Below are 12,025 nucleotides of genomic sequence, written 5' to 3'. Positions count from 1 at the left end.
ATATAATATACAATTTCATCACTGAATTAATTATAAATAAATAAAAGCAAATTCATTGTGTATATATTATCGTAAATGTATTATTTTACAATTTATCACTGGGTAATTAAGAAGAATGCTACAATGTATTCCTGAATCACATATTAGAAAACAATTATTGTTGTTGACATTACAGTTATAAGTGAAAAACTGAACACTACATTTAATAAGTTTTTTCTTTTAAATATTAAAAAAATTAGACATTTTCATACTGAACTTAGTTCTAAACTTGTTGCCGAGAACATGTTCGGCAATAAATCTTTTATCATTTGAATTTTTTCTGCATTTTTATTGCAACTGACCACCGAATAATAGACTGGACAATCAAGTGAAGTGCATTTTAACTCATATTTTCTGCCACAGCATGAGCCACATATCTGAAAATAATTAATAATAAATAATCTTGAAATAGTTTATTTGTTTGTTCTTTATTGTTATTATATTACTATTTTTGGTCTAAAGCCTGCATAGTGTCTAGCACATAAAGATAAGTTGTTAAATCTATGTTGCTTAATTGAAGAATGCCATTCCTTGGCTCCATATAGAGACCATGTAAGAATGCCACTTGATATGAAAATTGTGCTTTATTAGCACAGCAGTGCATATCTGGGTCATTTGTTTCAATTTTTAGAGGAAACAGGTCTGTTTTATAGTATACAATAGTACAATATAGATATCTCATGTTTATTTGTGTATGTTGAGATTGAATGTATTTATTATTGTGAATGTGTAACAGAGGGCAGAATATTGAGTACCCCGTCAACCATCAATTAGAGTAGTTGTATAAGTGTAGAGGGTAAGTTGAATATCAAGTACTCCACCACTCACTGAGTGAATGGTATTTAAAAAATTAATGTATTTAAGAATGAATGAGAGTGTGAGTGGGTCTGGGGGTTAAAATGAATATGATAATAACCCCTAGAGCCCAACCTCGGCGGTGAGACAGACAAGACTGAAATCTGTCGATGGACACCATACCTGGGTAAATTTATTGTAATTTACACAAAAGGTGGAATTGCCATTGGACTGCAAGTGATAGGCTCAATTCTGTACATGTATGTAAAATCTCTTATGGCTTATTTCTATATAAAAGTCAATAAAATTGTTGGTAGTCCTATTGAAAGTGTGTGATCGATAGAACTTACTACTTACCTCTTGAAGCATATGCTCACGTCGTTCGGCTGAAGCCCACTCGGAAAAGAGCTTGGATGTTACAAGTTTTGGATTATCTTGGCATTTGGAACATATATCAGATGTACAGAGTTCATTGCAAATGATGCAATTTACAGTCTTGAAATACTGAGATAATGTCTCCTTTTTACTCTTTCCTATTTTAACAGTTGGATATGAAGATTTTTTAATCTTTGGTTGAGCTGTGTACCTACAGTTTAAAAAAATAAAAAAAATTATATATATTTATATAATCTTAAATTAAAAAATAATATATATGTATCCATCCCAAAATGTATTCATTATAAATTACTCATATAACTTATACTTACCAAGAAAATACATCAGCTCCAATTAATGTAAAACATCGTTGCAAAGGAGGCAGTATTACTTTTGTAATGTAATATTCAGCATTTAATTGAAGTGAAGGATTTGAAATGAACTCATGTGGAGAACGAACAAGGCGTATGATGGGAACGCCAGGTGGTCCATATATTACAACATAGCCTACCCTTTCTCCGACTCTTGGTTCAGCCCTTCGGTCTTTCAACAGCCATTCCCTACAAACACAAGTTTATTGGAGTTGTTATGCCTATTATTAACAATTGAAAATAATTTACTTTACTAGCTTCATCGCAGGAACACAAGCATTTGGCTGATATCCCTTAATCCCACGGAATTCCCGGGCAAACGTTAACTCCTGTATGCTCAATTTTCCACTTGAAATTTTCAACAGTTGAGAGCACACATAATTTTTTACTTTGCTGACATCGTATGTTTCAAAAAGTATTCTTAGTGCCTTCTCCAAAATCTAAAAAACAATTAATAATTTTAATATTGTTTTCAACCTGCAGCAGGAAATAAGGTTCAGAATAGTGAACAGCAAGTTCCTTGACACTTGATATAAAAATCACTTGTTGCTTGATCAACAAACTATTTTGTCAGAGTAAAGTGTGAAATCTCTGTTGACGTAAGTTATGGAAAAAAGTGTATGGAGAGAAATTCCACAATGAGCTTCCAACACAAGTTAATAAAGTAGAAAATATACATATCCCATCTATTGAAAGAATATTATGAGACAATTAATATGTATATATTGTCTCAACTTTAAATAGATATTGTCATATAGATTTTATTTGGAACATTATAATTTAAGAATTAATAAAAAAATCACATACAGTCTTATGATCTTACTTTGCTAACTGCAATACATCCATCTCTACGAACTGTTTCTATTCCCTTAGCATCAAACTTGGGCTTTTCTTGATTGGCTGTTTCAAACATATAGCCTGCATATCTCTTTTTCGTCTAAAAAAGCAATCAAGAAACAAACTCAAATTCAGTAAATCAAATTTTATAAATTATTTTACTACCTGAAGCAATGAAGGTTGGTAAACTTTTTCAAGCTTAAGTTTGACAGGCTTTGGGTTGTTTTGGGTGACTAGATCAGCAATCTCTTCTCCAATGCGAAAGGCCTCTGCCCTTGTTTTCCCAGGGCATAAGACAAATAAGGAATCTGTGTCACCGTACACAACTTCAGCGCCCCATCGTTTTGTCTCATGTACCAGTTTAATTGTTCGTTCTAACGTTTCCCTTCCCTTGCTCACAACACTGTCACCGACCTAGTGTTTTTGTCATTTAGTTTAATGTAGATATTTTAATTAATTTATTTTATTAAGACCTCAATACAAGGCATACGCCCAGAGAAATTTGCAGACGTATATCCATAAGTGACATTTGCAATTAATTTTAGACCGAGCTGCCTTGCATGTAAGACTTTGTACAGCTTCTTGTCATTTTTATGCATCCCCATTGATTTTTTGACCTAATGAAAATCAATGTTAGTTAGTTATTATATAAACAATTTTATTTGAAGAAAAAGTAACAAATCATGCATAGCTTTATTTTCTCAGTGTAATAAAATAATTAATTTTGTTTAATCATGCTAAACATTCAACATTTTGAGAATGATTTTACTGATTATGGATTTATATAAGCTCAAATCATGTCATTGTAGTTGGAATGTTTGTTTATCCATGTGAATGTATTTTTTCAAGTATTAAAGGTTATCTTTTTATATAATGGGTATAAATTTTAATGACATTGAACATAGTACTAAGGTCTAACAAGGCAATGAACCAATGATCAAATAGTTGAGCCTATCAATTCTCGTAGCTCGCTGCAATTCCAGCTTCTGTGTAATTTAAAATAAATTAACAGAAGGCTTCAAAAACCAGACGACAGTTTTATCCATCCAGCCACGGGGCTCTCAACAGATAGGTCACTTTAGGCTTCAACACAATCAGTCTCCAGATCCAAACCTATTCATAAACCTAAATATAAACTTTCTAATTTACATACCATTTACTCAGGGTGTTGATATTCCTCCATCACCCTCTACATGTGTTATATAACTAATCTAATTGAGGGTCAATGGTTAATAACATTTACCATTAATCTGGTTTCAAGAATTTCCTCCAGCATCCTGGGCAGTATGCCTTTTCGTACAGAACTATCAACGAATGCAACCCCCGCTGGGCTAACATGGATATGATCCTTAAGGGACAACAGCTCATTCTTGTCCAGCTTCAATTTAGAACAGCCAAAGACAATTTCATCCTTTCTAAATCCATAAGAATTAATCTTTACAGTGTTGATTATATACTAACACTACTTACTCTAATATCTCATCCACCCTGCCTAAGCAAGTTGAGAAACAATAATTATATGCAATCATCATAGAAGGATACAGGCTTTGGAAATCAAGAACTATCACGGGGTCGGTATACAACCTTTAAATTTAAAAAAATAAAAAATAAAAAACTGAATAGATAAACAGCAGGAATTAATTTTCAACATACCTTGACTGAGGTTCCATGATTAACGGAAGGGATGCTGGAGCTCTCATAGCAGCTCTTTGATGAATATTTGGAGAAATTGCGACATAATTCATTGGCTTAGCCAATCTTAACATCATTGATTCTACTCTGAACTAAAATATATAATTTTTAGTTTATTTTGAATAGTTTTTGTCTTTGAATTGTTTTCTTCAATTTAAAGAAGGCTTTTGTTAATTAGTTATGCAAAGTGAGGTTGAAATGAAAAATTAGTGTCAGGGAGTTGAACTCACGACATTGAGATTGAGACCTGCTCATGACATTTTTCATATTGACCTCACTCAAAATAACTAATTATAAAGATTAGTTTATAATTAATGTATAATCAACAATTAAGATGATAAAGTTACAATTATATTTAAAGCCAAACATTACGATATTTCAACAATTCTTTTGTGTTTTGACATGTCATTGTAGTTGGAATGTTTGTTTATCCATGTGAATGTATTTTTTCAAGTATTAAAGGTTATCATTTTTATATAATGGATATAAATTTTAGTGACATTGAACATTGTACTAAGGTCTAACAAGGCAAGGAACCAATGATCAACCCCATCTATTCACATTGGCTTTAGCCGTCAGATGTGTTTTAGTATTCTGTGAGGACATAAATACAGATTATTGCATAGATCAAATACTGAAGAGATACTTATGTAATAAAATCATGTTTTAAGCAAACTAACAAAGTTAAGGTTTACATAGTGCTAAAATCAAAATATATCTATATAAATACATGCAATGGCCTTCTAAATTAATGAATTAATATTCATTTGCTTTGGACGTTTGGAACATGTTAGTGAATGTAAGAATACAAGAGACAGTGAACTAACTATAAAGTATGTTATTCAATTCTATTGTTTTAGCAATTAACTAACATCATTTTTACTACAGTTAAATACATACTTGCGATCCTCTAGAGAGCACTTCAAAAAACTGTATACCAAAAAGACTTGCAAGTTCACTGGTTCGTCCAATAAGATCAAGTGACTCGAGAAGTTTGATGACACCTTTGACTCTCGTCAGGTAATAATTAATAGTCAAATCCCTTGAATAAGTCAAGTGTCAATAAACATAAATCAATTAATTATATTTGACATACTTGTACTTATTGGAAAAATGGGACCACCAACTTGTCAGCATCTGGTAAGAATATTTTGGCACCCTTGTATCCAAAATATGATACATCATACTTTCAAATGTGTAACTCATAAGTGATATCTAGCATCATAAAGATAAAAAGCAACAATTTAAATTGTTTAAACCATTTAATAAATTGGCAAAGCATACTTCATGTCTCAGCATCCTCCAAACGCTGAGAACAACACGGCCAGTTATTTTCAAATCTCTGTTGAGATCATCAGTTCTAACATTAGTGGTCAAACTCTGCACCCTTGCAAGATCTGAAATTAAATTTATTCCCAACGAGTAAGCTCTTTGGATGACATATCCCCAAGATGAATTTTCGATCTTGAAAAAATATATATACACAATCACATACAATAAACTTGACACAAAATGTATGTTGTAAAATGATCTTACTTCATATCCCACTAAAATATCTGGGTCTTCTTTTCGCACAAGTTCTACTAATTTAAATATTATATCTTTCTCAGATTCAACTTTAAATATAAAGGTGTCATCTGTAATGTTTATATTAGATTCAGTAGATAAAACGATGATTCCTTTAAAAAATAAATAAATAAAAGAAACAGAAATTAGCAGAATAGCTAAAATTTTCAAAGAATCATACCAGTTTTATTTTGTTCAATGTTAATGTTATCTGGGACATCATTTGTTATTGTAAAAAATATTCCAGCAACCTGATCATATTCAGGATCTGGATTTAAAAGCCCTCGTGTTAAAACATGAATTTCCAAGCAAAATAGAGTAAGATATGTGTACTGAAAATGTAATCTTACAGAATCATTGACAGTATTTGAAAAAAGTAAGTGTAAATAAAATTACAGTGTTGGTGAGTGATTTTGCAGGTTGCAGGTCCAAACTTTCCACTGAAGATGCTTCAATGGCACAGCTGTTGTTTCTTATATCAATTATAGTTTTAAGTGTTTCAGAGTCAAATGATGAGTATACCTTAAATTTAATTAATAATTAATAAAATTAATTAACAATTATCATTAATTTATTTAATTATTAAAATTAATTAGCAATTATCATTAATTTATTTAATTAATAAAATTAATTAGCTTATAAGCATGATTATACAGAACAGAAGAAATCCAGTAAAAGTAATAATACAAAATTATAAAAAAATCATGATTTTAAATTAAACAATTTTATTTAGATAACATAAAAATAACTATAGTATATTAAATTGGTAAATATTTACTTATTTTATTTTTTATTTATTTAATAAGGAAAAGTCTAATTTCATTTTTTTAAATACCTCCGAATCTCCAGAACACCGAGAGACTTCAATGCCCTGTTGATCTGTGTGGGTTGGACAAGCTGTAAGTGGTTCTGAAATTCTTTCGCCATCAGAAATTTGTTTCTGTAACCATGCCTGCGCATCCTTGAAGTTTGGAGAGCTTTGGAGCGTGGTGAGAATAGCACTTTTTTGTGTTGTTAATGTTCCAATAAAATCATTGCTAGAGCTGTGAGCACCAAATATTGATTTTATAAAGCCTCTTTGAGTCAATTCCAAGCTCCCATACGTTCCGGAAAATTCTTCCAAACTGTACTTGTTCAAAATGGAAATTTTGCTCAGCCCGATTTCTTTTGATGTGCTGTTATCAATGAACGAACCATAAAAAGGTTTATGCTGTGGGATTTCTTGCAAATTATAATTTTTCAACGTGTTGATAACATCATTTCTTGTTGGTGGATTTTGTAATGGTGAAAGTGTTTTGCAATCTGGTGTAAAGTTCTGAGAAGAATTGTAAAAACTAGTGATACTTGTTTGAGAAACATTAAATTTATCTTCAGCAATTTCTACATCTGAATTTTCATTAATTTCTAGAATATTTTGTTTTACTAAATGTGTAGATGAATCTAGGTCTTGATATATTTTCCGTTGAACAGCAATATCACCTTCATTACGTTCATCTACTAAACTGAAAAAAAAGAGTAACTTTTAGTTGAAACATAATTATTCATTATTTAAATGTAATTATAGGTTGATTGCCTCCTATCGTTCTTGTTTGCCAGGCCTCACTTTTTTTTTAACCATGTTAGACCAATCTCCATATTTTGTCATCTTCAGAAGTTGTTCTATATGTTCCTGTTTTTCCTTCATTTTTCTGTGTCTTTTTTTATAAGTTTTAGTAGATATACCAAACCAGTGTGAATAGGCAGACCAGGATGACCGGAGATAATCAAGCCAACCATCAAGTGCATTATATCACAATTTCATGCTATTGTATAACATTGCTGCATGCTTAATAAAATTAAAAACAATTGACAAATAAAACTTACTGCAGAGGTGGGTTAATTTTTGAAACAGCATCTAAAAATTTAAAAAATACAAATTGAAAGTGTACATTTGAACAACACACATTTTGTATTACCTATTATAAGTTTATTTTCTGGATTTTTTAAAGCAATTTGTTTTCTCAGGTCAACTTTCTGCTTTTGCCTCATTTTTAATTTTATCTTCTGGCATTTATCTTTTGTCTCGCTGTTTTGAAAAGGACTCCCTATTGTCTCTGTAGATGGTTTCATAGGAGATTTATGAATTATGATATCCAAAGGTTTATATCTCTGAGGATCGATTTTTTTTCTTTTCTTCGGTGAGGCTTTTTTCTTAGGTGACTCTTCTTCATCAGCATTGCCATCGACAAAAAGAAGTCTTTCCAAATCTGGACTTCCAGAATCTGCAGGAGGATTGAATTGTCCCTGTTCGTCCTCGGAAAAAAGGTCTTCATCAGATCTTGATATATCTAATGGTTGAGACAGGTCAATTTCTTCGTCTTCTACTTCCTCTTGATCTTGATTATGTTCCGGTAAGATCTGGGTTCCTAAAATGCTGTCTTCGTCAGGCCTATGGTTTTCACTTGTATGTGATTCGTCCTCTTCATCCCACATTTGTTTGCATATTTCCAAAAGACTTTTAACCTGAGAATCCACTAGAAAAATAAAAAACAAAAATCCACATGAAACATTTTAATTAAAGACAATTTAATATACTCACCTAACATACTAACATCCATATCTTGACTATGGTTTTCAATAAAAGAAGCTTCCAGCATACCAGAACTAGTCAACTCTAATGAGTCTATTACATGAACTGGCTTTAAATGTCTCTAAACAAACAGTACAAAAAAATAAATTAATTAAATAAAATACAATTATGAAATAAATCACATATTCAAAATTAAATTTAAAAATTTGAGAAAAACTGTACTCTTATATTGACAGAACACCTGTTTTAGACTGAGCATAAATATTTTTTAGTCCAAGGAGGTCAAAATGAAAAATATTTTACCATGAAACTTTTACCTCTAAACTCTGAACAAGTTTTGCAATAAGTTGAAGCTCGATATTCGATCTGAAAGGGGAAACTGGATTGTCATATTTGACCAAAGAAATCTGCGATAGGTCACCTTTCATCCTCCTCCTGGATTTCTCTTCTTCCCACATATACACCAAACCCGGATTCATGTCCAAAGAAATGTCTACATTAATTTTGGCAATCAGCTCAACTTTCATTGTTTATTCAAACAAATTAAATACCTGCAGTTAATTTTTGGTTTAAAATATCTTCACCTAAAACATCAAGCTCAAGTTCACAGTAACTTTCTTTCCTCTGAACTTCAGTGCTAGAATTGTTATCTATCCTAACAACATATTTTGAAACATTCAAAAAACTCATTCCATAAAGATTATAGTCAATAAAAAATTGCAGGGTGAAAGGCAAGTGGGCTTCATATGGTTGAAACGGTTTGTTGAATATCAGTCCACTTTCAAGAATTTCAACGGCTTTCTTTATTACATATGGACGATAGAAAAATATCTTAAGGAAAGACTTTGGGCTGGAATGATACCCATAAAACGGTCTGAAATATTTATTTTCATTATTACCTATAATACATTAGAATTATATAAAATACTGACATGCCACAAACTTGTTGCACTTTAAAAATATGTTGTTTATTTAATTTGTCGTTTGACTGATTATTGATATGCCTTTCAAGCTCTTCTGACAATCTCTGCATGAATCCTTCAACATTGGTCTCATCATCATCCACTGGGATATACATATAAGGAAATATTCGATGGATGTGCACACATGCCTTCACGCCTGAAAAAAAAAAAAATTTAAAATTATCGCTTCTACAATGAATGGACATTGTCTATACAAAATAAACATTTAACTTGATTGTTTGATAATCTTCAGTTGAGAATAAAATTGTTGTAAATCTAGGTTTTTTAATTTTTATTTTTAATAAAAATAGTTTTGAAGTGATCATACTAGTTCTAAATGTATACTAATAAAAGCTAATAATTTTTTTCTGTTAGATGAATTATTTTGTCTTAAAAATAGTAAGATAAGTATGAAAGCTGCATTGATCGTGTTGATCATTTTGTGCTTTTTTATAAATTGTATACGTTAGGCATGCCAACTAAGATAGTTAATTGTACAGGAAGTTTGTATACCGGAACCTCAGCCTATGTTTGGTATCATGACGGGTTGTCAGATTCCTTTAATGGAGTATGGGAAAAGTACAAGTATGGTAAAGCAAGGATGCTTATTAAGTCCACTGCTTTTTACTTGCTTTATTAATGATCTGCACGTTTATATAGAAAGCAGGATTAAAGTAGGAGGTGATACGATAAGAATGCTTGTATGCACATATCTTGCTTTCATCTGATATGCAGAAAAATTATCTCTGCATTAAGCTGCTAGTGTGATTCATGGAATCTGGAGATTAATATAGAGAAATTGAAAATTGTTATTTTCAGAAATGGATGAGACAGTTAACAGTTACAAATACTTAGGCATTATATAACTTCATCATTATCATTAGAGCAGTATTTCAAAGAGAAAGATATAATGCTAAATTTGCATTACATGCTTTTAATAAGATAATATTAAATTCTAAAATCTTTTGCCCTCCTAAGCTTAAAATTTTCACTAGTGTGTCACAGGTATACTTTATTATTGCGCACAGTATGAAAACATTGAAATAATATTTAGATACTTTGCAAAGAGATGCTTTAATTTAGTAGTAAATAAACCAGATTATATTATCCATCTAGAGTTTGATCTTTAACTAAATTTAAATTACAAAAATAAGTGTTTAAATCTGCCAATAGACACCCCAATATTCTAACCAATCATAGTAAATCATCAATAGTAAATTATTCTGGTATAATTACATTAAAAGTCTCTGTGCAAAAGTAAATTTGGACATAATGAGGTTTTCAGAGACAAAACATTGATAGCACATTTAATAAACAAATATAAAATTGTAATAAACAATGAGTTTTGGCAAAGGGCGAGGAATAGCACACGTCATCCTTTTTTAAGCAGACATAATTCTTAATTAATCCATCAATAAAATTTAAATGTGATATGATCTTTCTAAGCTGTCTCACAAAAGTTAGAGGGGGAGCTAATTTATCTAAATAAATATCAACTCAATGTTGGTTTAAAAATTTGTCTACTATGTAATAGCGATGTGGACGAGGACGTGTATCGTTTCCTCGTTTTATGTTCTATACTACTAGAATATAGATTGTTGTTTTTTAATAGGGTTAAACTAACATTTCAAGAATTCTGAGACTGAACAGAAAAGATGTTGGCTCTTTAGGGAAATATTGTGAAGCAACCTGGAATTATAGGTATAACCTGATTACGGAATTCAATTTTTAAAATGAAATTATTTCTGTTAATCCTCTTACACAACTTGTTGAATTTTTTTTCAAATTCACAATAAATCTTAATTCTTATGTGTCCTAAAATAGTATTTACATAAATCACTCAGTTTGTATGTACAGTTATATATATTTGTAATGTGTTACTTTTACTTGTCTTCTTTAATTTTTCTGCTAGCAACAATCCCTCTGATGGCTCAAGGGCTATGAGTATTTTATAATGAAGAATGTATTTTATTTGGGTTTTTCTCTTCTAATAAAGAATTTATTATTACTATTATAATCAGAAATGCCAGCAAAATGTTTGTGAACATGACAAGATTATTTATTATTTCTGTCTCAACCATACAGTTTGTTCAAAATTTTATCAGAAATTTTTCCCATCTATGATGGTTGGTAAAAGCCTGGGTTGGAGTGCAATATTCCAAAATAATTTGTCAATTATTTTTGACCACATTCAGCGAACTTACAATGTTTTATATGGCTCTGTAATTCTATAATGATGATGTCCTTTGGAGTAAGGAAAGAAAAAGGACAGATGGAACTACAGAAAAGCAATAGCCTTAGTATATTAATCACATTCTTACGAATTTTCAACCAAAGAAATGTTTCTTCATAAAGCAAAAAAGAGAGGCGCTATAAGCTTGCAAGTCAGTACAAACATACCATCCTTCGTAATACCGAAAACCCTTAGCACCGGCACTTGGCCCACAGTTGCACCTCTGAATTGTGAATAAGTTGGATCGAGGCCGAACACAGGTGTAGACATATAGGAATCCACAGTGACAATTTTTACCGACAGCATCTTTAGTACTGAGCATTTTCAAAAAAAAAGTTTCCCGTGAAATTAAACAAAACACTTAAAATATCGAGTCACAAATTTGTGACATTTGGCGACTAACAGCATTTTGTTACTTAACAAGAAAATCAAATTCTGTGATAACTGATAACTTGCAATGCTTCCACTAGGGACTATAGACAGTACAAAGATTAAAATATTTTCTTTATTGACATTTATTTAAAATTATCGTTGTTTGTTATTAAAAAATCACAGTTTTTTCTTATATAGCAAAACTTGTAAAAGA

At 30.9% G+C, this 12,025-nt stretch overlaps 1 protein-coding gene across 5 annotated transcripts; it reads right to left on the bottom strand.

Moving 5' to 3' along the window:
- Positions 1-5: 5 nt before the first annotated feature.
- LOC106662820 (DNA polymerase zeta catalytic subunit) lies at positions 6-11,902 on the bottom strand. 5 transcript variants are annotated; one of them, XM_024230563.1, is made up of 24 exons: positions 11,607-11,902; positions 9,177-9,363; positions 8,796-9,118; positions 8,562-8,737; positions 8,254-8,365; positions 7,631-8,188; positions 7,539-7,569; positions 6,511-7,177; positions 6,072-6,197; positions 5,857-6,007; positions 5,646-5,788; positions 5,394-5,573; positions 5,206-5,324; positions 5,010-5,151; positions 4,071-4,201; positions 3,888-4,001; positions 3,661-3,832; positions 2,891-3,034; positions 2,583-2,831; positions 2,404-2,517; positions 1,830-2,020; positions 1,542-1,769; positions 1,185-1,420; positions 6-416 (listed from the first exon to the last, which is right to left on the bottom strand). In XM_024230563.1, the coding sequence occupies exons 1-24, from the start codon at positions 11,743-11,745 to the stop codon at positions 385-387; spliced, it is 4,665 nt and encodes a 1,554-aa protein (XP_024086331.1). In that variant the 5' UTR covers positions 11,746-11,902; the 3' UTR covers positions 6-384. The 5 variants fall into 5 exon arrangements, 4 of the variants coding, with proteins under 4 accessions (XP_024086331.1, XP_014242680.1, XP_014242682.1 ...); XM_014387194.2 differs by having other exon boundaries at positions 234-416; positions 1,192-1,420; XM_014387196.2 differs by having other exon boundaries at positions 234-416; positions 1,192-1,420; positions 8,796-8,899; positions 11,607-11,901.
- Positions 11,903-12,025: the final 123 nt, after the last annotated feature.

The sequence above is a fragment of the Cimex lectularius genome, unplaced genomic scaffold (genome assembly GCF_000648675.2).
Source record: "Cimex lectularius strain Harlan isolate CLEC.00 unplaced genomic scaffold, Clec_2.1 scaffold73, whole genome shotgun sequence".
In the NCBI taxonomy this organism is placed as follows: Eukaryota; Metazoa; Arthropoda; class Insecta; order Hemiptera; family Cimicidae; genus Cimex; species Cimex lectularius.
The sequence above is the reverse complement of the archived record's forward strand: the minus strand, read 5'-3'. Positions and strand labels throughout refer to the sequence as shown.

What these genes read in the sequence shown, in the direction of transcription:
- LOC106662820 (XM_014387194.2), bottom strand. Translation starts at nt 11,745, where the DNA reads ATGCTGTCGGTAAAAATTGTCACTGTGGATTCCTATATGTCTACACCT. An exon ending in CAAAATCACTCACCAACACT is followed by an intron (nt 6,008 to 6,071) that starts GTAATTTTATTT and finishes TTACATTTTCAG; the next exon opens with TACACATATCTTACTCTATT. An exon ending in TGCTCTCTAGAGGATCGCAA is followed by an intron (nt 4,202 to 5,009) that starts GTATGTATTTAA and finishes TATATATTTTAG; the next exon opens with TTCAGAGTAGAATCAATGAT.